This window comes from Motacilla alba, chromosome 3, assembly GCF_015832195.1.
Source record: "Motacilla alba alba isolate MOTALB_02 chromosome 3, Motacilla_alba_V1.0_pri, whole genome shotgun sequence".
Taxonomy (NCBI): domain Eukaryota; kingdom Metazoa; phylum Chordata; class Aves; order Passeriformes; family Motacillidae; genus Motacilla; species Motacilla alba.
In genome coordinates this window covers 87072258-87100102 of record NC_052018.1, presented here as the reverse complement: position 1 = coordinate 87100102, position 27845 = coordinate 87072258, and the positions used below count along the sequence as shown (strand labels likewise).

General features: G+C 38.0%; 1 protein-coding gene across 3 annotated transcripts in view; it reads left to right on the top strand.

The window, feature by feature from the left end:
* The window catches only part of PRKCE (protein kinase C epsilon), a 286969-nt gene that overhangs the window by 149589 nt on the left and 109535 nt on the right, over positions 1-27845 (top strand). For all 3 annotated transcript variants that reach the window (XM_038131311.1, XM_038131313.1, XM_038131312.1), the window contains exon 3: positions 27242-27401. In XM_038131311.1, the coding sequence (XP_037987239.1) occupies positions 27242-27401 (160 nt within the window). The remainder of the gene's footprint in view (positions 1-27241; positions 27402-27845) is intronic.

Below are 27845 nucleotides of genomic sequence, written 5' to 3'. Positions count from 1 at the left end.
CTAGAAGCCAAGTATCCTGGGGATTTAATTAGCATTTAGGTCCTCAGAATCTGGGCCACATTTGGGATGCTGTTCTGTGCACCAGAAGTGGTTTGAAAAAACACATCAAATTGGAGTGAATAGAGGAACAAAAAGAGCCATGACTGTTCTGTGGCTCAAAAGCAGAGGGAGGGATCCAGGCATGAATGTTCTGAGAAGCAGAAGCCCCATTTGTAGATAAAACTGCTGTGCTCTGCTAGCTTTTAAGCTTTCAAAGATGTTGGCATTCTGTCCTCTGTTTTTGGCTGATGTCTTGGGATAGACGTGTGGAATGTGATGCAGCAGGGGGGTGGGAAATTGTAAAGGGATTGTAAGATGGAAAACAGAAGGAGTTGGCCCAAACAAGGAAGCTGTGCTAGTTCCCTAGTATGGGGTGGAGAAGTTGTTTCTGACACTGCTACGGAAGCTTAAGCTCCTGAATGGCAATTACCAGTGCAGTCTACAGGTAGAAATCATTCATCAGGCTGTAGCAGGTTTCCTCCTCTCTATCACTTTAAGCAAGCATTTTTCACTCATAATTCAGAGCAAATCCAGCTTTTCTTTTGTCTGGAGTTGTTTGAATCCACTGAAATAATAAAGTATTTCTGGGAACTGCTGCTTTGCATCATTTTTTTCCAAGATGGTGTGAAGATACGGATCTGTCCCCAAGAGTCAGAATGCCATTAGGAAAGAAATTGGATCAAAATTTACTGACATTTCTTTGTCTGGTAAAAGAAATTAATTCAAGTTTACAGGATAGATTCTCTCCCAGTTTCATCGGTGTGTTTCAGAAATTTCCTTACCTCAGGGAGGTTACAGCTGTGGCTTTCAGGACTACTGAAAGAATATTTTTAGAAGCATCAAAAGCAGTTGAAGCAGTTCTCCCATATTGCTATTAAACAGCAGTTTAACAGCTTGGGCACTGAGGCCAGGAAGGGGCTGTTTGATAATGCAGGCTATTATGTGGAGTTTCCAGTTTGAAGCTGTTTTCCTTTTATTTGTACAAGTTTAAAATCTATACTCTGATACTAGTCCAACCAGATGTCACCGAATATAAATAATGTATAGCAGGGTCCTGGTTTTGTTTAGGATTTAGGTTGCAGTGCTTCTGCTCTTGCTGGATACCTAGAGGGCAACATCAGGTTTTCTTGACTTCAGAGCTGAGTGCTGGCAGATAGGACTTCATAAAATTTAACTGTAGTTTAGCTCAAATCTCCTCAGGAGCATGTGCAAAAATATGTTTTGCCATTCTTAGGCTGACAAGCCAAGGTTTTCCTGCTTTTGGAAGGGTGGAATGGAATGAAAGCTGAAAAATAGAAGTGATGTGAAAAAGCAGTGCTCCTCCTCTCTCTGCAGGGTAGGAAAAGCAGAGCTAGGAAATGCTGCTTTTCAGCAAGAACCACCCCAACCATTACCTAAATATCACAACCTGTTAGTCTCAAAGGGGATCTTGATTTTCCAGGGCTCTGTTGGACGAAAAGGGAGCAGTGGGACATCAGTGTTACAGATGTTAAATTAGCAGATGGTCAAATATGAAAGAGGCTATGCAAATGTAAGAGCATTTAATTATGTAAAAGTGATGTACCTGTAATTGCATCTCTAATTAAGGCTATAATTAATATTAATATGATATACATTTTCTTGATGTTCATCTTAGTAAATCCTTTTTCAAAGGGCATATTGGCAGTGTCTTTTGGAGAATCTTGAGAATGTACAGCCTTATGCTTCCTGTTGGAAGTCACAAATTCTAAAAAATAGCATGCAGACTAATGTTGAATTGTTCTGGGAAATGAAAATGAGACTCTGTTTAGATGTGGACTGCAAACTGGCATAAGTTGGTTCTCTCCTTCAACCTTCTTGCACTGATTTTCAGCATGTTGATGCCCTGAGTGAACCTGTCAGGCAGCAGCACGAAGAGACAGAGGTGATGCTCCAGCAGAATTGACAAGGGAGAGGAATATTTCTTCTACTGGTAGCATGGATTTATAATGGTCTAAAATGACTTTGTAACAAGAATGTCAGTGGGTTTTTTTTCCTATGAATTTGAATATGAAACCGCTCTCTGTGACCGGTTACTAACATTGTTTGGATTGCTGCTGTTCAGCAGTTGGCTTTCAAGTCATGTGATTTCATGGAATTTGGATCTGAGATAACTTTTCTTTCTCCCTAACGTTTTCAGTTAGAGGATACATCTGACTATCTAAATGATTCTTCAATTACAATTCTCAATTTAAAGTTTTGTGTTTTCTTCTGTTCACACACTTTTTACTTTTATAGTAGCTGCAAGGATTCAAAGCGATGTATAAACATTAGCAAAATATTTCACAAGTTACAAATTATATGCAGTTGTTATTCTAGTACGGTGGCTAGAGAAATCTGAGACCTTGTGAATTATTCAGATGTATGTCATAAGGCTGCAAACGGGAAACAGAGAGAGCCTACACAGATGAGTGCCATGAGCCCTGACTGACTCTGAGGTTAGTCCTGTTTTGAATGGGCTCCCAGCCAGATGACCTTTCAAGGTCTTTTCCAGGCTAAATTATTAATGCACGTGTGTGGTTGGGGTACAATGCCACCTCACTCCTGGATGCGATGTACATGCATAAGGAAATAGCAATGGGTGAGGGCATTAAAGCTGAAGAGAAGCTGAGGTATTACATTTCTTTTTATAATCTAGTAAGGAGAGACATTTTCTATAAGGGTACTTATAATCCAAATTTTTGTTGAAAATGCTAAAAATCAATTTAAAATTGATTTTTAGATTTTAAAAATCAATAAAAAACCTCCAACTTTACAAATTTAAACTTTTTTTCCTCTTTAAGTGACACCTGTCAAACAGAAATTAATCATGTACAGTGGGAAGTTGGTAATGAGTATGTTATACTATGGCTATGTCTCCTAAGCAAAACAGAAAAGCTATTTAATATAAATGTTTTCCTTTGGTTATGTTGAATTCACGTTTTAGATGTTGCATATTTATTTTTTTCAAATTTTATTTTTCATGAAAGAAAATCACAGGAAGAAAAACATTAACATTCTGTTTAACTGTATGTCTCAGAACCTAGCTTAAGAGCCATTTGCCAATGTGAACATTTTGTCACTCAGACAGTGATGATGCATGTATGCTCTCTAAAAGTATTTGTAAACAGATTCCCATTGTAGCTTTTTGTTCCCGAGTACTTTGTTGTAGTTCTGATTTGTGGAAAGAAAAAAAAATTATATTTCCCAAATCATTTTTAGTAATTTTTCATGTGGGTTAATGCTTATTTTTATCATTAAACTTGCTGAAATCAGTAACATGCCATGGATATTTAAATAACTAAATAGTATTAATTTAAAAGGTTTTTAGTAATGTTTTGCACAAGTTTTTTTTCTGGTTTAGGTAGACTTGTACTTTAACATACTACAAATAATGAGATATATCATGATAGACACAATGAAATATTCATGTAAGAGAAAGCATTAAAATAATTTGTGATAGCAACAGTACTATTGTTTTGTATTTTTGAATCTCAATGTCCCAGAGTCTGGTGGATCTGCATTAGCACAGCATCCAGCACCGTGGGGTTGGACTTGTATGGCAAAGCTCCAATGCTGGAGGATCCAGTGCCAACACTACGTGTGTTTTGAGGGCTTTTCTTTAGAGAAGCTGTTGTCTGCCTTAGTTTTGCTGGGAAAGGGTCTGGTTTGTGCTCCATGAGAGCAATTGATGATGTGGAGCAAAGTGTGCTAGATAGGGATGATTAGAATTGCTTCCCAAAGACACACTTAATTAGTGATTAAATGCCTGTGTAGACACACTTTTCATTCCTTGGAAGAGGGGAGCTTCATTCTGTCTTTTTGTCCTCTTATACTCACACCGGGAATCTTCCGATGATTATCTCGTTTTGCTACAGACAACTAAGTATCTATGAATGTAACAAGTCATCATCAACATAGTGCATTCTGGGATCTACATCTGCCCTCAGTCATTCTTTTATTTTGCTGCAGTCTAGCTGAGGGCATTTTGATTTTTGTCAGGAAACACTGAGGAGCAGAAAAATCTCTGTGGAGAGGCAAAAGCATTATGTGCAATTATTTAAAGTTGTAAACGTTAGGAGCTACATTTAGAGAGCTGTATAAAAAGACTGCGAGATCCATTTAGTTGGATTCTTGGGTTTAGTTGCCAAACACGCTATTTTTTTTTTTTTTTAATTGATGAGATACGTGTATATGTATTTTAGATATTTTGCAGGAGGTATTCCCTGGAGCTTTGCTTCAGTAGATTTTCTGCCTGGTTTCACTTGAGTGCAGTAAGCTGCTAAAGCTTTCAGGCTCACTCAGGAATCATCCTTTTGGGTTAGCAGGTTAATGGTTAGTCGTTGTTGTGGCAGGATTGTGCGCAACTCAAGGAGAGGGAGTTGTTTCCTCGCCGTGCAGGTGTTTGTGTCAGGGCTGTGATGCTGAGCTGGGGCAGCCGTGCAGGGTCGCTCCCAGGGGCTGGGACAGGGGATGTCTGTGTCTCTCCAGCCCCTGCTCTGCTCAGGCTGGTGACACTGAGGAGAACAAGCCTTCCTGACATGTGCGTGGTGAAATGCATCCCGTTCTGCCATGGTCTTACTGTAGTATGAAACAGAGGAGAGAAAAGTAAAACAGACTGGTAGTTGATGCCCTATTTACTAATCTAGTAAAATAATTAGTGATCTGTTTTAATAGTGATAAAAAGAATCTCTTAAAATTATGGATGGGTATATAAAATTTTCAATTAATGCTGTTATTTTTAATGTGTTTTCAAATCAGATATTTCCAAATTTTCAAGCTGAATCTAGCATAAAAACAATTGTTTGGAGGGTTTTTTTCCCCTGAAACTTTATTAACAATTAGATATAAAATAATCTGATCTTATTTTAAATTGAAGTTTCCAGTTGTCCAAGCTTTCAATCTATAAAGCAGCAATTCAATTTGCAGCAGCTAGAATGCTCTGGGAAGACACGGACCTTTATCAGCCCTGAGGGCTGAGTTACCCTGAGCCAGCCCGTTTTTCATCGTCGTTATTAAGGACAAATAATTTATTGTGCAAACCGGCCAGGTTGCATGGGCTCCCCAGAGCAATGCAGCTCCTGAGCAAGATCCTGCTGCTTCTGCCACCGTGTGGTTGTGCTGCTCACCATCCACGACCTTTTTGACAAAGGTGTGCTGCTGTGGCTTCCATGAAAACGAACCGTGAACGACCACGATTGTTTTGGTTTTGCTGGTCAGACTTTAACTGAAGCATTTGTAAAGGTTAAACTTCAAATTACATGTTTAGAAAGAAAAACCAACAATATTTCATTCAGTAAAATTGTCATTTCATCTGCTGGGATTTACTGTAAATTACAAATTTTTGCCTTAGCCTTTTCCCTTGTTGAAAAGAAGTACTAAAGATCTTTCTTCGATGTTTGAGAACACTATTAGGCCCTACATTTTGTTGTCAGAACTGAAATTAAAATGTCCAAAATCACAACTGATCTGTACTGATTAAACCTTGTTTCTGCTTTTCCCATTCACTGCATTATATTAAAAAGTTAGGCTTTGCTTAAAAACACAGAAATATGCCCACTGTCTATTTAACAATTTTAATTTCAGTGGAGAGGTTTGTAGAAACATGTTTGCAGAAGGGTTCCTTAAGATTTTTGCTGCAAATTCCTTTTTTATCTATTCATAGGATTCAAAGTTGGACCTTCAATATGAAAACTAAGCTGCAAAGAGCAGACTTGGCATGCTTTTTATAAGGGTATCTACTTGTCAGACCTATTGCTTTTCTTTCCTTCTTTCCATGCTATTTTCACACAGCTCCTTCAGATTTCTTGTCAAAATAACCAGCTGCCATAAACCCCGTGATTATTACGTAAGCTGTGCTGCTACTGAAATACTCATTAACATGGGAAGGTACATGTCATTTCACCCCATGCATTGTCTGAAATTATAATTTTTGTTCTGAATAAGCTTTTTACTTTTACTCCCCTGTAATAAAAGATATTTTTAGTAGAAGGGATGAAACTGAGTTTGAATGTTGAAGTATGGGGTCTATGTGAGCAGGCAGGTTTGAAAGGTGTAATTAAATCACTTAGCTCTTTTTTATTAACTCTGCTGAGCGCTACCTCTGAGGCTCAGTCATCCCCCTTCTACTGTTAATGTAGTTAGAATGTGTTCAATAATAAAACCTGGTACTTTTAATTGATTTTGCAGATTTTGAAACCTTTGGAAAAACCTTCTTAGACAATGAGTCTTAGCAGTTCATTCTCTGCTTATTCCTTGATGCTTGGAGCACTAGGTCTTATATTCATATATTAATCAACAGAGTTCTGTTGTAGGATGTTTTTAGGTCATGTTTTGATAGAGCCATGCACCCTCTGAAGATTTTCTTGCATTTGAGTACATTTCTGCTCTGCAGATGGACATTGTGCGTACATATCGAAAGGTTTCAAAACTGTTTTGTACAATACAGTGAAAGATGCTTTGCTAAAGAAATGATGGTTTTTGCAAAGTGCTAGCACTTTCAGCGTACACTGGAAGCAAATTCCATACTGCTGAGTATTGCTTGGGCAGATAAGGACAGGCACTACAGCCAAAACGATTCAGCAAAGTTTGGAAATGCAAAAAATCCTTGATTTAAAGAGCCAAAATTACAATCCTTTTACATTTTCTTTAAACTGGGTCATAGAACTGTTCAGGAGCAAGTCTTCAGGGAATCTTTAAGTAAGTTCTGCTGAAAGGAAAAGGTGGTGCATTCACCTGAAACAAATAATATTCTCATTAATGCTTTGTGGGTGTGAGCTTTCTCAGCACATTAATGTATTTTTTCATTCTGGAGTCCCTGTTTGAGAAGTTCACTCTCCAAAAGGAACCCATTAAACAAGGTGAAAGGACAACAGTGAAACTAGTAACAGCTTGTAGTGTAATGTGTCTGTGTCACAACATCTTAAATATAAACCAAGCTTCTTTTATTAGTTTAAAATTTGTTTAATATTTGACATATTTTCTTCTGATTGTTTCTCAGGTGGTCTCTCCATGTAAATTATAGCATTCCTTAGAGGCAGTTTGGCAGGTTCTTTATAACTGAGTGGAAAAAACCCAAATAATTGAAATCTCGTATCCATCAAATAATTTTTTAAAATATAGCAATTGACACTTATATAATTGAAAGCTACCTTGAATGTTTTTCTGAAAAAACAATTCCTGTTAGATTTCCATTCTGAGTATACATGAGTTTATGTGTGTCTGAGGGTAGCGTTTTGGAGCTACTTAGAGCAAGTAGCATGAGTGAAAAAGTAACACACTGTGCAGCTTATGGTTATGATAAAATACATCATCGTTCCAGATTGCTGTCACAAGGCAAAGTGAGCTCCTAAAATTTCTAATTATATGTTGGATCATATCCTAAAGTCTTCAAGGATTTTAAAGTTTATGGAATATTTGTGGATATTCGACTTACAACTGAAAGGTTTGTTCAGCTTGGAGACTGGAAGAATGGGATGTTTGAATTGCTGTGTTCAAAGGTTTGGTTGTCTTGATTATGAATCTTCTTATTTTCAGAATGCTCAGAATTTTTATAGCTCCTTTAATAATTGACTTTAATTGTTATGATCTTTTATAATTTTAAACATTAACATATTTCTTTAGTATTTAGACAGGCTTGTTTCCTAGGAATTGCCTTTCTCAGAAGTTCTTTTCTTAAAATTTCTAAATGTTACTTCCAATTCTTAGTAATTCAGCAACAATTGGAAGCAGAGCACTGATTCATGGACTGTCACTAAACTGAATAGTCTTGAAAAACCTCAAGCACTAGAGGAATATTTTCAGCAAGAGGGAAAACAAGACATTTCTACATGATGCTACCTCTTAGGAAATTTGGTTGTGGTTTCGTTCAAGAGGCCCAAAAGTTACACCTGTGTTTAACAGACCAGGTTAGAGCTGGCAATGAAAGTTGTATCATACTTGCAGAAGAGAATTTGCATTAGTAAAGTTTATGAGAGAGAGTCCCTGTGCTGGTAAATATACTTTCTTCTGCAATCTTCCAAATTTTCCAGATCACATGTGATTATAAATTTCACAGGGAGAGGAGGCCACAGCAGAACTGTTTACAACTCTTCTGACATTAGATTTGACCGTGTGTATGTCTATACGTGCCCATAAAAACATGCCACGTAATATGTGTGTTAAATATTTTAAAAGTATTTTCTAATACTACACTTCACTGCAAAAAACATCCACATCCCTGTGCTGAAGGCTCCATTTATGACCATTAGCTCTGGTCTGGGGAGATCCCCACAGCATCTGCTGCTTTGCAGCTGGGTTTCTGCAGGGCTGGAGTCCTGCCCAGGCTGTAGGGCTCCCCAGCCCCTTGTATGTAATACATGGGCAGAAGTGCTGAGCCTTCATCTGAGATCTAATCTTACTGCTGCAAACGAGTTTTAAATTATGCCAGCACTGTGCTTAAAAATACTCATGTGCACTGGTCTTCCTTGAAGACTAGTGAATGAATCATGATCTGCTAGGAAGATGTGATAACCAAAAATAAACCAGAAAATCCTGAGCGCCTCTCATGAAAAATATCTCCTTTCACAGTAAACCATAAATCACTAAATTTAAGAAGTTGTCTGATTTATCTGCCTGCCTGCCTACCTATTGCATTGTAAATTGTATCTGAAAATCTTGCCAGTTTTGATATAGACTGTTTTCTTAGCCCTAGATAAGGAAAGGGGGAAGAGAAGTGGGCCATCATGGCCAACTCAGTGGAAGTAAAATCACAGCTTTTATAAGTGGGGTTTTAGAAATAGTTTTTAGAAATTGGTTTCTAAGTTTTGTTCTTCTGAAACCCAGAGATGGAGGAAAAGAGAGAACTGGTGTTTGACAGCGATAGAAGAAAAAATTGATTGTACAAGAAATTTTCTTTCTCAGGAGTTAGACTTGCATGAAAGAATAACACCATTGCATGTAAATAAAAAGATAATGTTTTTAAAATTAACAAATGAGTAATTTTTGCTGTAGTCTAGTATAACTTGCTGCTTCATTTTAAATAGGAGGAAATTTTCTATTTTCATTTCTTAAAGAAGTCTCATGCTTGCTGAGAGATTTTTGCTTTAATTTTGTTATGCGTAAGCTATAAAGCACCTTAAAAACCTGTTCCAAACAACTGTTCTTCTGAGAACTCTTTCTTTCCTTATTTTACATGTGCAGAGACAGATTACTTTTGTGTGAGTTTACAGCATTGGAACTCAGAACTCCTGGCAGTTGATCAGAGTTGGTCCCTGACCAAGACCATTGTATTTCAGCAAGTATGCAGTTTGTGTCTGAGGGGGAAACAGCTGCTTTAGAGGTAGTGCCCCTTAAAGAAATGAGTGGTGGGCTGCAAGAGTTCCTGTGTTAGGACCAGTGGTAAAACAGCGTGTTAAAAAGGCCAACTCACCAGGAGTATTCTAGTGGCTATTAATAGGAGTTCACCCTCTTGTGGCACGTGTGACCAGACAGGAGATGTTCTCCAGTGTCAGCAGGAAGCTGCACATTTGTGAGAATAAAAGCAAGGGGGAAATGTGATAGAGATAAAACTGGGGGTCTTCACTGGTCAGAAGGCAACTGCTCCTTGCATCTAGTGATTGTCCTATTAGTTAAAAAAACTTGTAAATGCCCAGGTCAGTTTATTTTGATGGCGATTCAAAACGTGCTTCTGGTGCAATGGTAGAGCCACATAACTCCGGCATTGCTGATGGCAGACAGCAATGATTTGCTGACCTCTCCGTACTCAAACTGGGATCTTACTACTTTTGATTTGTGATGCAGCTTTCTACTTCTTTCTAAATAATTTACAATTAATTTTCATCAAAACCACAGCTCTGGCACAATAATCATAATGTTTCAATTGCCTTCTCTTAAACAAGATTTATTTTTGCCCTTGGTTTCCAGGAAAACTTTCTATCCTGTTTTTCTTCCTTCTGGTAAAGATAAATAGAATGCAGAGGGAGGATCATATTCATGATTTTGTGTCTGTCTTTCCATCTAAGGGACAAGTGTAATCTGTGTTGCTTGCTGGAATAGATACAGGAATAATAATTTTAAATAAGTCTAGATGCTGCTAATAATAGTGCTATTGCTTGCACAGAGGAATGTTTTCTTCCACCTAATATTCTGTGTGGGCTGACTGAAAATCACTTAGTGACATCTAATTTTCTTGGCCTATTTCTATGACTTTTTTCCCCACCATGGAACAAGGGGCATTGTGTACACTAAGATAGTGTTCTTGCATGTGGGAGAGGGAGTAAACTGAGTCCGCAATATGGACATTGTGGTCCAAGCTCCCACATAGGGGCAGCTATTCTGAATACCTCTGGGTTTGGATATAGGATTTAAGACACTTGTAATGCAGCTGAGTTCAGACAGTTTCACTGTATCCTATAAATCTGTACTTTATAGCATAAGTTTGTTGTAGTGGTTCCAAAAATACAGGATGACAAAATTGGTAATTGGCAATTGACTGGTTTAGATTCACTGTGTGCTATCAAATTTTCAGATTCAGGGATGTTCCAAATACATCAAAAACTAAGGTTTGGTTTCATGTGTTGGAAGGGGTATTATTGGGAGCTTTAAAAAATCTTGAGAGTTCTTAGTGAAGACTTTTTTTTAAAGAGATTTTTGGAGTGCTCAAATCTTGAAATGCTGTGTTTCCATTTCCTTGCATTTCTTTCCTACTTGTTAAAAAACATTTTTATATGCTTCTTCTCTTTGTTAAAGTCTTATTGTTATGGTTTTCCAGAAGTGGAATAAAGAAAATGTCAGATCATAGATGTGGTTTTATTTAGTTTAAATTACATTTTTTTCTACCTTCATTTGTATTTCTTGAAATGCATTCAATATTTTAATTTGGCTACTGTATGCTAATGGCAAAGGTAATTTTTTATTTAAAAAAATTTAGAAAAATATTTTCAACATATAAGAATATATTTTTGATTTTTAAAAGATAGTTTAGAGGAAGAGGTTTCATAGGGTACATTAGCTGTTATTTATGAGATTTCTGATGCTAAAACTCTCTTTAGTGTGTGGGATAATCTCTTTCTTAGGATGCTTTTGTCTCCTTTTCAAGAAGGAAGCACATTTTTTCTGATTTAAAATGTTATAATAAACTAATTCATGATTACTGTGACATGTCATGGAGAGTCAAGTTAGAGGCTCCAGCCATAGAACAGGCAAAATTGTTTGCGATTTTGGTTTTTTTATTTGTTTTATTTTTTTTAAAGGAGCTTCTCTCTAGAGGTTCTTTTTCTAAAGACAACCAGTGCTAAAAGGATTTTCTCGAGGAACTTCTGACACCTTCTTAGGTAATTCACACTGAGAGAAAGTGAGTGGGAAATCAAAATCTCTTTGAAACCAACTTGGAAATGCTGCCATATGTCTTATTCTTGAGATTATACAGGGTTGTTTTAAAAAAGAAAAAAAAAAGAAATTCAGTCTCCAGCTTTCAACTGTGACATCCTTCAACCAGACAGTTCTGGGATCTGTTAAATGAAATCTCCATCCACCACACTTTGCAACTTGTGAATTGATAGATGATACAGCTTCCTGTGGTGGTATTTAGGTTTACCATGGGAACAGCTAAATCAGAGACAGCAGCAATAAGAAGGCACTGAATATATTTTTTCAGCTTACAGGCAGCTGACTTTCACATTCTTATTCAGCAACCTGATAAGGCTACGTTAAAATGAATTATGTAGTGTTTGAATGTGAGCAGAGGTGCTGGCAAAGCAAGGAGGACAGAAAGCTTTTGGGATAATGGGCTATGACCTGAGTTTTTAAGGAAAGGCTTTTTTAAAGTGTCTGCCATCTCTTGACTTGTTAAAAAAACAAAACAATCATTGGAATGAAGTTTTAGAGGGTTTTTTTGTTTTTTTGTTTTTTACAATTGCTGGAACATTTTGTATCTTTCCAGTTTGGACACGGACAATTAAGGTTTCTTTTTTTATCTCTACTGTAAGTAAACTGAGCCAAATTCTCCTGGACTTTATGTGTGTCTCTGTTCTCTGGCGTGAGTGTAGAGCTGTAACCAAAGATGGATCTTATCCTCATGTGGCTATGCATTTAAAGCATTAAGTGATACAAATAGTTGTCCTTTGTGCTGCAGGCAGTCTCCTTGCCATTCTCTTGGCTCTCCACAGATTTTGGTTGTACCCAATCCTCCTTGTGATGTGCACAGGTTTCTAGATGAGTTTTGTGCTGTCAGTGTTAGGAGAACTTACCTGATGCCTTAGAATATCCACAGGTAGTACCACTGGTGTGAAGACAGGGTCAGTGCTAAATGGAAAACAGTTACAGCACTGGAATAATAAGAGAAAAATTAAATCTACAATCATTCCAAGAGTTGTTTTTTCTCTGTTTTCATTGCCTGATTTACTTTCTGGAGTAGGGAGAAAGTTGTTTGGATCCTGAGGAAGTATTTTACTTGATCTTTGTTCTGAAGAAGAAAATAATTCAGAGCTTTTTTTGTTGTTTGGGTTTTTTTGGTTCTATTTTCTCTCTCAGATACAGATACACAGCCCAGAGTTTAGCAAGTATTTTTCTTGGAAGACTTACAGTTTTAAGAAATGTTAGAAGCAAGTTTTCTCCTGCATACATTAATTCTTATATGAAGTCTTCACATATATTTTGAAAGTCAGTGAATGCTGAGGGTGTGTGTTAGTACTGAACTGCTTTCTGTTTTAGGAAGTAGCAAAAGGTGACTTGTGGAAGGAGAAGACCTAGAAAAGCTGACTTTCTGTACCTGTTCTTCTGCATAAATATAGTTTAAATTAGCTTTAACTATCATAAATCTAAAGACACAACATCTGTGTTGGGGTTTTTAAGTTAGTTGCTTCAGTGAATTTGATTGACAATATCGTTGGGAAACCTTAGCAGTCTAACATATTTTCTTTCGTCATGATAATATCCAGTCTGTTAAAGCACTGTAAGACAGGTACTTAGATCCCTCTGGAAAAGGCATGGCTCTTGAGTGCTTTTCTGTAGCTAACTCTGTACATATATATCCGTTAATTCTTATGTATGACCTTTCTCTAATAAGGAGAGTTAACTTTTCTGTACAGCAAATGAGTAGAAAGGAAATTATTTGATTAACAATAATTCTGAACTCAGATTGCCCTTGGAGTTTGGGCCATTGACAGATGTGAGCTGTGTTGCTCACAGTTCGTCCTACAGGGAGGAAAGGGAGCATTCTCTGATGTGCTCTTTTTCATCAACCCTATGTTCCCTTTTATTTCTTCCTCCCATTTCTTTCAAGTCCCATTTTCTCTGAGTTTTCTTTCTCCAAAGTGAGAGGTTTAAAGCTCTGTTGGATTCCATTTTGGTCTCTCTTTTTTTCCCCCCTCTCAATTCCCATGCTAAGTCACCTCATCATCCAACATCCCACTCTTCACACTTGCCAGCTGCTTCCATCAGTAAGTTTTTAAGCATTCCTGAATTTTACATCAATTTTAGAGAACTATGAAAAACAAAAATAAAATACATCTCAATCAACACATCTGTTGCTTCTTTGAAGACTCTCTGCCAATTCTTTTCCTCTGTGAGTGTTCTTTTTATTAGAGGCTTAATCTGCCATAGATCAGTAAAACAGATCGGGTCCCATTCGATTCGTTCAAGCAGATGATGCTTCAACATTTTTCTGAAATTCTGACTCAGTTAGAAATTAGGTGGCCAGTTAAGCATATTTTCATATGCCAGAACCACTTTGCATTTCATGTGAAAGTTTGAGCCACATGCTCACCAAATCACTGAAAATGAGAAAGACACCAATGCATCTGTTTTACGAAAGGTTGGAGAATAAGGGCTAAATGAACTTTGCAGCTAGGACATTTGGAATCTAAAGGAAAAAAAAAACCCAAAAGTTAGAAATAAGTACACTTTTAGAACTTGGCTCAAACAGAGTCTTGTCTTTTACCCATTTGTGTGCATTATACAGTAAGACACAAAGTTAATCCAGCTGAAGTGGGTCGACCCCAGCCAGATGCTACTCCCCTCTATAACAGGACAGGGAGAAGAGTACTACCAAAGGCTCATGGATTGAGATAAGGACAGGGAGACAGGAATCTGTGCGGAGAGTGTTTTCAGGGCAAAACATACTTAACTTGGGGAAATCAATTAAATTTATTGCCAATCAAGTCAGAGAAGTATAATGAGAAATAAAACTAGATCTTGAAACACCTTCCCCTCACTCCTCCTGTTTTCCCAGACTCAATTTAAAACCCAAATCCTCTACATCTCCTCCAGTAGCACAGGAGGACAGGGAATGGGGATTGCATCTGTTCATCACACATTTTCTCTTGGGCTCTTTCCTACTCAGAGGGAGGGCTCCTCACACTCTTCCACTGCTCCAGTACGGGGCTACTCTCATGGGAGACAGACCATCAGGAACTTGCCCAACATGAATCCTTCACACTGCTTCATGAAGTGCTTCAGCATGTGTCCCTTCCACAAGTCCTGCCAGCAAACCTGCTTCAGCATGCACTTCCCTTGCCATGGGTCTCCACATCCTACTGGGGTCCTGCTCAAGCACAGGCTTCTTATGGGATCACAGCCTTTAGGCATCCACCTGCTCCAGTGTGGGGTTGTCCATAGGCTGCAGGTGGATCTGAGCTCCACTGTGAACCTCCATGGGCTACAGGGAAATAGGCTGTTTCATCATGGTCTTCACCGTGGGCTGCAGGGGTGTCTTTGCTGTGACACCTAAAGCACCTTCTCCTCTTCCTTCTTCACTGAACTTACTGTCTGCAGTGTTGTTTCTCTCACATATTCTTACTTCTTTCTCTGCCTGCTGTTGCACAGTGGGTTTTTTTTTCTGCTTCTTAAATACTTGAAGCCAGAGACGTTACCCCTGCTGCTGATGGGCTCAGCCTCAGCTAGCATGCGTCCGTCATGCACCCAGCTGGTATTTGTGGATTTAAGGGAATTGTCTAGCAGGTTCTCACAGAATCTGCCTTGTAGCTTACCCTCACCAAAACCTTGCCATGTGAACCCCGTACTGATTTGTATTCATGTATCCAGTGTAGAGAGACAAGCACAATTTTCCATAATATATTTGGGGTGGGGTATGCACTTGCATCAAATTTCACAAGTGCTCCTCCATAACCTGAGGGCTAGATATGTGTTGCTTAATTTAACGAGAGCCAGGGTTCTCATGTGATGTGTATTTCAGCAAGCACATTGTACAAAACCTCATACTGCAAAATTTTGCATGGGAATCCTAAGAACCTTGATAGAGATCCCTTTACTGCTCTTTTGCACAAAGGCCTGCAAAAAATCAGCATTGTATTTATAGCTAGCAATCTGATGTTACAAATCAGAGGACATGATGGCCCTGGTAGGAACTGCATGGAACCCCAATTCCTTCTAGAACGAGTTAACACTCTGATTTCCCCTCATTTCTCTATTTTTATAGTTATGTAGTGTTTGAACAATAAAATATTCTGTATATTGAAACCCGAAGCAAATGAGAAAGACATTAAAGCTTCTCCTATTTAATCATGTCACTGAGAAATGCTTCTTCTGCCAATAATAGGTTATGAGGGGATGTCATGACAAGAACAAGGGGTCATCTCCTTCTTCCTGTCATGTGTCAATTGCCTCCCCAGTAAAAACCTATATAATATGTTCAGGTTCTACTGACAACACATAGAGTCATCATCTGCGATTCCCTCATGATGCTGTGTCCATAAGTCTGGCAAAGAGAAAGACTATCCTGTTTAGCTCATGTGTCCATTTTTACCATGCGTTAGTTGCATAGGATTAACATCGTGCAGGGCAGGCAAACAGTGCTTTAAATATTGGAAATTTTCCATTGCAATCCATGGCAGAGTGAATATGGTCTTTCTTATAGCCACATCCAGAAATACTTTGTTGAACTGGGGTGTGAAAGTAGTATGCTGATAATAAATCATATCAAGTACTTCAGGATTTACATAAGATATTTATTACTGTTTTCTGAGTGGAAATTTGTAGTGATGTATGTAATGTTGAAGGACATAGATGTGAGAGTTACCTTAATAGTGCTTCTTGTGAGTCAGAGATGTTCTTAATTAAGCTTTTGTTGTGTGCTTGGTGGGGATATCAGAATAAGGAAAATTCCTCCCACATTTGCAAGAAAGACAGTGGAAAGAGGGAAGGAGTTCTTTTGCTGTTGAGTTTTGTCTCTTGCAATTAATTGCAAGAACTGCCCACTTAGGAAATGGGCAAGATGAGGCTGTTGGTAGAGGATCACAGGATTGTCATAACATAGTCCTCACTAACAGATAAACTAGAAAGAGTAGTGACATGTTGGAACACTGGTTTAGTTGTGCTATGGGTTGTCTATTGGGTCAAAAATGGAAAAAAAAATTTGTCAGATGTTATTTTTTTGTGACAGATGCATCAGAGAACAGTCCTTTTAAGGCATAACACTAATACCCTTCACTTGTTTTGTTCAGTTCATCAGTAGAGTTGTGAAAAATTGAATCCAAAGGTTTGATTGCCTTGTTTTAATATGTCATACTGCTCAGGGTCAAATCCTCTTTTGTTTATTAGTTATATAACTAAACCCATCAGTGTGTTTATCTGCATGAAGGTACAGCTACTTTGTGTCTTACTACTGTAGTACTGTTGGAAGGGAGAAGTCATGTCCAAATTTTGAAGTCTTTATGTTAATTAGTTGAAGAATAGCAGTATCATTACCTGAAAGTATAAGAAAAAAAAAAAATCTGTGTAAGTAAAATATGATGTATCACTGCCATTCTTCCTGTCCTTGAAACTTCCTCTGGCTTTCATTGGCATTTTTTGAGCAAAGTAATGAGGATTCTGTGTTTTTTCCTTTATACCAAAATCGGTATATTGAGAGGATTCTTCCTGCTTGGGAAAAGGAAGCTGCTATGCAATCTTCTCTGGCTGTCTCAGTTATTACCCAGGCACCGTGGGAGGTTCTCTGAATCACAGTCAGTTCTGCAGTGGGCTCCCCCTGCCCTGTGAAGGATACAAGTAAACCGTACTTTATTGAGAAACAAATTAAAAAATTAAGGGAAAAAAAAGAAAAGCAAAACCACTTCTCTAATTGTAGGATTGTAGGTAAGTTTTCACTGCCACTGTGAAGTACTTTGAATCTGTGTAATCAGCAAGCTTGAGCTTGCTGAGGGTACAATCTTTATAAAACCATGTTTTGAAAGCCAGCTTCTCTGACCTATGTAGTTGTGTCCCATAGATCCTTAATGTGGTTATATGGAATTTTAATATGGAAATTTTAAGTACAAGGGTGCTTTGTTACATGCATTTCAAAGCTTGGATAGAAACAAATTGTTGCTATCAGGATGGGGATCTGGAAATGGAATCAGCAGGACAACTTTGAGATTTAGTGGCCTAAGGCAGTAAGTGATTTTCATTCCCTTTTTTGCTTTCAGATGCTGTGACTTTTCTGTAGCTAGCATGTGACTGGGATATCCACAGGGTCCTGTGTAGTGCAAAGCAGTTTCTGTCTTTCTATGGCCTGAGAATCATACGAAATTTTTGCAGCCCTCTTTTCTGTGAGATCTTGCTGTGTCTCTGGCCTTTTCCATGGTATCCACCAGATAATGGCTGCCTTGCTACAGATACTTCGGTAGTTTCTGTGTGGGCAAAAGCTTACTTTTTCAGGGTGCCATCACTCATCCAGCATAACTTATTGCAAAAGGATTGAGGTTGAATATTAGAAAAACAGCCTGCCTCCAGAGTAATGAAACAAGATACATGAGTGTGTTGTGGAATTTCCCTCACTGGAGATTTTTGAGAACCATCAAAAAAAATGAAAGCTGAGGATGCCTCTGAAGTACATAGGACACTTCCCTACTGCAGGAGACTGAGCTCAGGAACCTCCTAGGTGCCTGCCACTTGGGCTTCTGTTTTCTGTGGGAAAGGAACAAAGCTAGAGTTGAACAAATATTTAAGAAACAACTTCTGAAAGACTAGAATCCCAGACATACAAGGTCCTGTTTCATCATAATGTACGCAGCTTTTGCAAATATTAGAAAGAGACTGCTGAACTTCTCTAATCTATATCACAAGCACTTGCTTAAAATAGCATCATTTGGGATCTGACTGGTTTAATAGTTACCTCTGGGAAAAGAGCTTTGTCCTGAAGTTTTTACAATGCTTGTTTTCCTTCTTCACATCACAACACTATTTCCTTTCCAGCAAGCTGACGAAAGCCAGCAGCTCAGGTGTTGACCCTGCAGAGAGGTCATTTGACCCTGCAGATACTTCCATAGCCTGGAGCTCTGTTAAAATAAGCATGGCCGTGTGCTGCTGTGGAAGTTCACCTCCCACCACAGCCCTGCCTGGGCTGGTTTGTCTTGCCCTCCTTCCTTCATAGAGGACAAAACACAGCCAGTGTGGGCGCATGTCATCAGAGCAGCGACCACCACCACTGCCACCACAAGGGGCTGGGCGTGCTCCGAGGAGCGCGGTGCAGTCAAATTGCAGGACGTGTTGGTAGGCATGCAGCAGTGACACTAGAGAGGTCAAGTCCCAAGGATAGCTCTTCTGATCAATACAATAATCTGATCAGTTGCAATAAATGTCTAATAATAATCAAATGTATAGTTTCTTCATTTAGAAAGTTTTCTGCTTTTTTACTTCAGGTAAGTAGGTGACTTAATAGGAGATATTTCATTTTGTTAGTCTGTCAGGTGCTTAACACTAACAATGCTAATACCAGGCTGCTAATACTGCTCATTACTAACACTGTAACAACACGATCTGACTCTTACTGACACAAACTAATTCAATTTTCTGCCTGCAAGTTTATCAAGTCAAGTTATGGCACAAAAATTGTTCTATGTTTTGTAAATTATTGCTGTACTAGTTACGACATGAACAGACACATTAAATTTCATGGAATGAGCCTTTTCTCATGAATAGTAGCGTTAGTATTTGCCATATGTAGAATGCATTTCCAGTTCTTTAATTTCAATTGCAGATTTGTTGACATAAGGGCATTGTGTTTAGAGCGAGGCTGTTTGTTCCTCCTGAAACATAAGATCGAAAGACTGAAATAACATTAGTTAGCATTGTTTTTTGGTCCTGTTGCCTGCGACATCTCCTTTACAACTGAAAAAGCACTATTGTCTGGGTTGGGTTGTGGAAAAAGGTTTGGAAGTTGAAACTTCGTTTTAAAAACCTTGAGATGTGAAAATCACTTTTCAGAAAACCTGCCACATAGAGATAATTTCTGTGTGGTATTTCAACTGATATAACTTCCTTTGCCAAATAAATTGTATTATGAAACTTGTAGTTACAAGTTGTTACATTGTTTCAGGAATACAATTTTTCTTTAAATCATTAATGTTACCAATAAAGAAATTGAGAGGAAGTAGGAGGGATTCATCTCTGATTTGCTTGCTTTGTGGATCTGACAGCTGTTTAAGTACAGAAATTGCTGTATCCACCCTCCAAAATGAGGTCAGTACCCCATCATGCCTGTGAGATCCCAGGGATCTAAAAAACAGATTGCATATTTATATCCATCCCCTACCAGTGCTCCAGTTCCTATAAAACAGAATTCTGTTTGTTAAATATTAGATTTATTAAACTATGCTGTATGGTCACTGAAGATGACCATGTGCAATTCCATGTTGTTAATACTTTAAGCTTGTGTAAATTGTCACTAATTCTGTGGGCATTGTGGAAATCAAGTGCAGAAACTTGAGGGCTTTTCTTGAAGACTTTCTTAAGGAAAGTCTCCGAGTCATTTAAGGAAAATTTTGTCTGAGCAGGTATGGAAACTAATCCCTTCTCACCCAGCCTCTGCTGTAGCCAAGTGGATGGGCTGCAGCTGGGGCAGCACTGGGGGGTTCACTCAGTCTCGTCAAGTGTTGTGTTCTCAACGTAAAAGTGTTGTTATCTTACTGCAAGAGTCCCATGCCTTCTCGGTGATTTCTCATGGGTAGTTCTTCTCAACACTGCTCCTTCTTCTTCAAAGCCCAGACAGCAACTGACTCTAGGTCCCAGTTCTCCCCGTATTATAGGACTGTTCTTCCTTGTTGGTTACAGCTGTGAGTCAAGCCTGTTTCTGATCTTGGATAATTGGCCTGGCTGCAACTCTTTGGGGGTAAAGCTGCTTTTTACACATTTCTTATACTCTATTCCCACCAGAGTCAAGGACCTCACTCCTGGTTTTGAACACTTGGTCCAAATTATTGCCAGCCACCCAGGCTGGGACATTTCTGAAAACTAAATTGGCCTTTTGTGTATGCTGAAATTGCAGTTGAACTATCAGTATCTATTTAGTACTTCTATCTCTTTAGTACTTCTGGACATTAGGTCCTCCTTTATGAAGTGTTTTGAATGTGGAAGTATTTCTGTTTGAAAGATGTGGGGAGTTATTGTTGTCCCTTCAGCTTTGAGTGAGCTTATGAATGTGCTTCTGATAATAATTAAGTATGGGGAAAACCTTTGTATCATGTGTAAGTAATCATCGAATAGCATTATAGAGCTATTGATGTTTTGGTTTGGGCTCTTTTTAAAAAAAAAAAATAAAGTAACAGAAGCCCTCAAACAAAAATATAGTGTGCGTCCCAAGGGAAATCAATTCTGTGGCTGTCTCAAGGGAAATTTTAAAATACGTATAATATAATACCAGAATCTCTCTTTTAGACAAGAATTTAATCATTTAAAGGTAAGCATGTGTTTGAAGGCAGATACATTTGAGCCTCAGCCCATGCTACAAAGCCACCCACCATCTTTGGGATTATATACTTTGAAATGGAATTTATCCTTCAGTGCATTGAGTAAATAGCTGGTGTTAGCAGACATGTCTAGACACATATCTCTTTTAAAACTCACACATTCTGTGAGCATTTTTTTCATTTCTTTAGTAGCACTCAGCATTTTTGTTTTTGTTAACAATACAGTGTTATTGAAGGATCTGATTCTCCTATCAAATGAGAAATTTCCTGTTGGGTCTCCTAAAGAAAGCAGATTTGAGATACAGTAGCAAAACCTGTGTGCTTGTTCTTTGTTTAAGAAGTAGTCTGGAAACATAATACTTCTAGAAAAAGACATAGAAAAATTCATGCTCTTTCTATGACTGTGGTAAACTGTCTACATACATCATTTCTGTGCTCATCAGTAACAGTTTTGTGATATCATACTATAGCACTTACCTTACTTTTTTTTTCCTCTAAAAGATATGGAATTAGTTTGTTGCATTTGTTACTACTAAACAAGACTTTATCAAAAGAAAGGATATAGAAATGTAAATATAAGGGGGTGTTTAGCTTTTTGTTCATGGTGGATCTTTGTTGTTTTGGGTTGGTTTGGGGTTTTTTTCCCTTTAAAATAGATTAAATTCTTAAATGCAAAATCCTATAATGATTTCTGCCTGGAGAAATCTTAATGGCAGTACATATGCTTCTACTGTACAGCTCAGAATACAGTTTGGGAATAATCCTTCGAGACCTTATTTTGATGCATAATGATCTAGTTACACTCCATTCTGAACCCTGAGAAGTTCTGGACATTGTTTCTGCCTCTTCTCACTTTCCAACATATTTTTAGACAAATTACCTCTCCTGCTTCAATCAATATCCTTCCTCTGTTTAGACATTATGTAGTGCTAAAATAACATCTCTGTTTCAGTACATACATACTGGTTAAAGTGATCAGGCTTAAATATGATGCAAAAGCTGTTATTTTTCATCTTTAGCAATGAAACATCAGTACAACCATTTTTCCTTTGAATTTGTTGTTCATTTAGGGTCAGTTGTAATTATTAAAGGTTGATGTTAAACTAGCTAGCTCTCTGGATAGTGCTTGTGAGGTAGGGATGACAGAAATGTGACACCTAGGAGATGCCCAGGGTGAAAAGCCCCTTGTGCCAGGAGCACCATGAGGGGTCAGGGTTCTCTTGCAAGGCTTTACCTGGCAGTGCCACCAGTTTCCGTGTTACTGTCATACATGGCCCATGCTTTGGCTTTGATGGGGCAGAAACCATTTAAGTAAAGTTTAATTGTTTTTTTTTCCCTTCCCCAAACACTGACAGTTTGGTAACAATCACCTCCAGATTGAGGGAAGGGATCAGCATTGTTCTCATTTAGAAGTCAGCATCATCAGCAATAAGAAATGCTGGGTACCCCCTCTATTTGTGTGTAAGCTCTCTTGCTCTTTTTCTGCCTTATTTTTTCCTTTTTTCTTGTTTTTTTTTGGTTTGTTTTGTTTTGTTGTTGTTGTTGTCAGAATTCTGTAAGTACTCAGAGCACTGAAGATAAGACATGGCTATGCAGGATAATCTTGTTGCAGTTAGTGCTCCACATTGGGCCCTTCTCATTTATGCTGAATCTGTTTTAGTATGAAACAAGACCTGACACGGTTGAGCCTTTGATATTTGGTGTACAGGTCTTACTCCCCCAGTCTTGGTTCCTTTGAAGATTGCTGAGTGCTATGCAGTACTTTCCTTTCTTTTAAATTTCAAGAAATTACTTTTAAGTTGTGACTTATAATTCATGCTTAATGGATACTACACAAAGAACAGCATTAAATGTAGTTCAGACAGTTCATTTAAGCCTCCATTTTGCAGGTATTTATGAGTTTTGTGCAATTTTTCATGCCAGATACTTCTGACTTTTGTAACACTTCCCTTAGAGCTTCGATTTAAGCATGCAAGTCTTTTGAGTCTTTAAATTGTAGGCATTATGTATGTATGTACCTATGAGTATATAAAAGCAATTATATGCTATTGTTTTTCAAATAACTCAAGAGTTACTCTTGGCTACAGTGAAAAGAAGTAATGGCATTACTGGCTATGGTTTTGAAATAAAATTAGTCCTAAATTTGCCAAGTACCATCATATGAAGCCTAAACTCAGTGTGCTACACTGACAGCCTTCTCCATGAACACTTGGAAATTGTCATCGTTTCTTACTCCATCTTTTGAAAATAAAATGAAAAAAATGCATTTTAAAAGGATAAACTCAATCGTACAGAAGACAGAAGGACTCAAAACCAAAACAGGGAACAGAATGTACATTACATAAAGAAACAGCCTTTACTGAGGAAAGGATAAACCTCTGTGACTATTTAGTAGAAATACCATGAGAAGAAATTGTTTATATTGAAACTTGCTAGTATTCTGACTATGAAAAATTCACTTAATTTTAACTCCTTTGCTAAGAATAGAAATGCCATGCAAAGTATGCAGTATGCTAATGGTATTTTCTAGAACCTAATACATAACTCTGTAAGACTTTTAAAAATATATTTTAAAGGCCAATTTTGTTTGGGATGCTAGTATTTTCAAAAGAATGCATTGAAAACACTAGTTGTCTATATCATACAGATGTTGGGGGTTTTCCCAAATACTCCCTGCTGTCTGCTAGCATTTACTAATCTTTGCTTTCCTGCTTGTAAACGATGAGAGATATTTGGGGAGAGCAGTGTAGCTCCCTTCTGAAGTAGGTGTCTTCAGACAGATAAATTAACATCTCTAGCATGACTGTTCAGTATGAGATAAATGGATTTGAATTTAAATATAGACTATTATGTTCTGCTAGAAATAAGTGGTTCGCAACCCTGGGTACGAGCCAGAACAGATGTGATCATCTGCTTCTGAGTCACCTGGGACAGTTCCTGCCTGATTTTATGCCTGTGGCCCAAAACAGCAGTGTGAATCACAGGATTGTTCAGGTTAGAAAAGACCTTTGAGGTCAAGTGTGCCTGTTAACCCAGCACCTCCATGTTTAGCACTAAACCACATACTTAAGTCCCATGTGCACATGTTTTTTGAATGCTTCCAGGAATGGTGACTCCACCACTTTATGGGCTGCCTGTGCCAATGCCACCTTTTCAGTAAAGAGTTTTCCTTAAAAAACAGTCTGATGCAAGATGTGGCAGTGTTTTGCCTGGGAACTGTGGGAAAGCATTGCTTATATGTTTATATAGGGCCACAGTGAATAAGTGACTGACCTTAATGTTAACTTGAAGTTAACGTTAAGCTGGTAGGTGAGCTAATTTCTCCTGTGACTTTGTTTGCTGTGATGAAAGGCTCATGTCCAGTCATCCAGTGGACATTACAGGCACTGCAATGTCAGATGCTTTTTTTAGCCTAGAGAAAAGGAGCCTGAGAGGAGACCTTTCTGCTCTCTAGGAGGGTGAAGTGACATGGGAGTTGGTCTCTTCTCCCAAATTACAATTGATAGAAGAGGAAATGCTCTCAAGTTGTACCAGGAGAGGTCTAGATTGGAAAAATTTCTTAACAAATTGTGTAGTGGTGCGTTAGAACAGGCTGCCTGGGGAAGTCACCATCCTTGGAGATATTTAGCAGACATGTAGATGTAGCAGTTAGGGACATGGTTTAGTGGTGGCCTTGGCAGTACTAGCTTAGAGGTTGAACCAAGAGGCCTTAGAGGTCTTCTCCAGTCTTAATGATTCCATGATTCTATGATTCTATGCTGCTCCAAGCCCTCTAAATGAGTCCTGCTGCCAACTGACGAGGTGGGGATCACACACAGGGTGTAATGAGAGGCGAGGTGTTGGCAGAGCAGTGCTCTCAAACATGGAGTTCCTTTGGGCACTGGCACTCTAAAGCAGGGCACGGTGCGTGGATTTGGCCAAATGCTGTTTTTTAGTGACAAAAGAGGAATAGCAGACTGACAGCAGAGACTGTTTGAGAGCAACTGGCTAGTGGACCTCCAGCATTATCCAAGGCAGACCAAGAAAACTACATTTTCTAACTACAGGTAGAGGATCCTTCTCACACATAGGGATGGTGTTTGTGTAGAAGTGATTTTTGATAATCAAGGCCTGACATTTAATCTTATGCATTCAGATACATCACTTGTATCTCTTTTCAAGTCAGTGCATTTCTGAAAAGGATCCTGTCTCATTATATTATTTAAACTGTAAGTATTAGAAGGGAAAAATGGAATTTCATTAAATAATTAAATATGGAATTGAAACTAATGCAGTGAAAGCAGTTTTAAAACTTTTTTGGTAGAAACAAAGCAAACAAACAAAAAAACCCCAGTGTCATGATACTGCTTTTATGTAGCCAAAACAAGAGGAGGATTTTACATGCTCTGTAAAATTACAGGTGCTATATCTGTGAAGAATTGCACTTAAAATGAAAAAAATGAGAAAAACAGTACTGTAGACTGAATATCATATCAAATATGTATTGTGCACTGTCAGAACATCTTGTTCATTACATGTAAGCACATAACTTTTTGATAAACCTTTCCAGAAGAGCTGGACTTTTTGGGGGAAACCTTTCCAGAGGAGTTGGATTTTAACTTTTTCACATCCAGGTTGTGCATACTGTAGCAAAGTCTACAATCTGGATAATAACCAAAATAGCAGATTAGTGTGTTAATATAGAATTATTTCCTATAATAGCTTTTGAAAGATTTCCAGAAGATTTGTAAAGTCAGTAAATCATTCAAGAAGCTGGAAAAATGAATATTTTGTTGGATTTTCAACTATTTGTTATATATTCTTTGTGGAAGACAGTCTTTCTCTTAAGGAGCTGTGATTTTTATTAGACATTAGAGTTTTGCTTAATCCCTAAAAATAAACAAAATTGACAATATAAAAATAAACATAGTTGGTAACTCTCTGATATTTCTTATCTCTTTATTGAAGGGCAACCTACAACCATTGCTTTTTGGTTGTTCTTCAGCATAAATAAAAGGGGTAGCTTTGTGCACAAGGCAGTGTTTATTTACTGAGAGCTAACTTTAGAATAGCAGTGCCACTCTGGCCATCCCACAGGTGTGTCATTTTAGGGTGAAAACCGATTCTGAGTATGAAGTGTTTGTAAAACATTAATGTGTATGGAGCTTAGCCTCTTCTGTGCATAAATAAATTTGCTGGTGTCAAGGAGTTTAGCCTTTGCTCTGCAGTGAAAGACATTGGTCTCTGTTTGTTCATCTGTGCTCTGTTTTTTTCCCAAGATATCCATCCGTTGGTTTAATTTGAGACAATTTTCTAGAAATTCTTTAATCGATACCTTTTATATTTAAAACCCTCAAAACCAGGATTTTTCCAATGTTTGTAAAAGAATTTGAGACTTTTTATACATTGAGCTGTTCTCAGATTTTTCTTTGAATTTTTTCTTTGAATTTTCTGTGTGTTGTTATTAGGCACTGTACTGTTGCTTGGACAACTCAGTCATGTACAGAAAAGCTTGCAGCAGACCAAAGCTGGTGTTTTTAGGCCACTGTAATGACTCACATTAGCTGAAATTCAAAGAATGACAGGTGTTAACTACAGGTCAAAGTGTTATATGCACCAAAGTATTGAGTGCATAGATTCAGTTGGCAATGGATGACTGAATATGGTCCTCTCCAAGTCTTATAGTCTAGTTTGCCAAAGCATGAGTGGCTCAGGGAATGTCTGTAAAATCTGTTTTTCATTAAAAATTGTGAACTGTTCTTCATTGCTAATTCATCCTCAGCTTTTGCTTAATGCATACAGAATATTATGATGGTGTTGGTGATATTAAAAAAAAAAAACCTTAAGAAAAAGACCCAATGCACTCTGAAGATTTTTTTTTCCAAATGTTTTCACTCTGAGTTGTATCAATTTCATTTTATACTTCCTCTACCATTAAATCTCATGTACAATTGGAATAGGAATTGATTAAGAAGAACAACTTCCTTCCCTTGAACATTTTGCTGAGCATGTGTCAGTATCAAAGTGAGTTATTAGAGCCTGAAGCTCAGATCTCTATCAGGAATTCTAATAAGTAGTCAATTCTGGATGGAATTTTTTGTTCTGCTTGATAATACGTATTTTTACTCTGCTTTTGCACTTGTATCAGCACTTTCTGAATGTACAGGGACATAGAGATGTTGGGATATTTTTCTTCTCCTGAAGATCAAGTGAGGTGAATGTCTGATCTGTTAGGAGAATCTAACTGTATAATTACTGTTAAGAGGTTGTCAGTGTGCTTGATAGTGATAAAGCGTAGAGGACTTAATTCCAATATAGCATGAATTTACAGATGAAGCTTTAAAAGAACTAGAAGTTCCTGTACTAAGCAATGAAAACCTTTGCCCTGTGGCAATGGATGCTAAAAATGAATAAAAATGATTCAAAACTTAAGGAAGTTATTTTGCACTGCTGGATACAGAGGACTATTTTCATTTTTGAAGACTATCTACCTAGGCATAGCATTTGAGTTTCTCCAGACTTGTGTCTGTGACAGCCAGTGCTTATTGTTTTTCCCTGTGTTTCAGCCCCCAAGGACAATGAAGAGCGAGTGTTCCGGGAGCGGATGCGCCCCAGGAAGCGCCAGGGTGCCGTGCGGCGCAGGGTGCATCAGGTTAATGGACACAAGTTCATGGCCACCTACCTTAGACAACCAACGTATTGCTCACACTGCAGAGACTTTATATGGTATGGAGCAACTTTGGCTTTGCTTTCTTTGCAGCTTTGAGTTGGGGAGTTGGCACACCTTCCTGTTTCACTGCAGTGAAAATGGTATAGAGCAGTAGTTGTTTTCCTCTTTATTTTGGCATTAACCTGTCAACAGCGTTGCAGATGATAACAGAAGGCTGTTAAACCTCCATCACAAATATTAGAATTTGTTGTATTTGGGGTTCTTCTCCTTTGAGCTACAAAGTTCCATATTTCCCTATCTAATGCACACTAAATTCCAGGTAGACAACCAGTCTAGTGTTATGTAAGACGTAAGTATAGATTCAGACTTAATATGAGACCTTTACATTTTGTCACAGTGACAGAATTCTTTGTTACATGATTAAGAATCACCATCATTCTTCTAAGAAATGCAAAGTTTCTTTACATCCTACTGAAGTTAATGGAATATGGAATGGAATA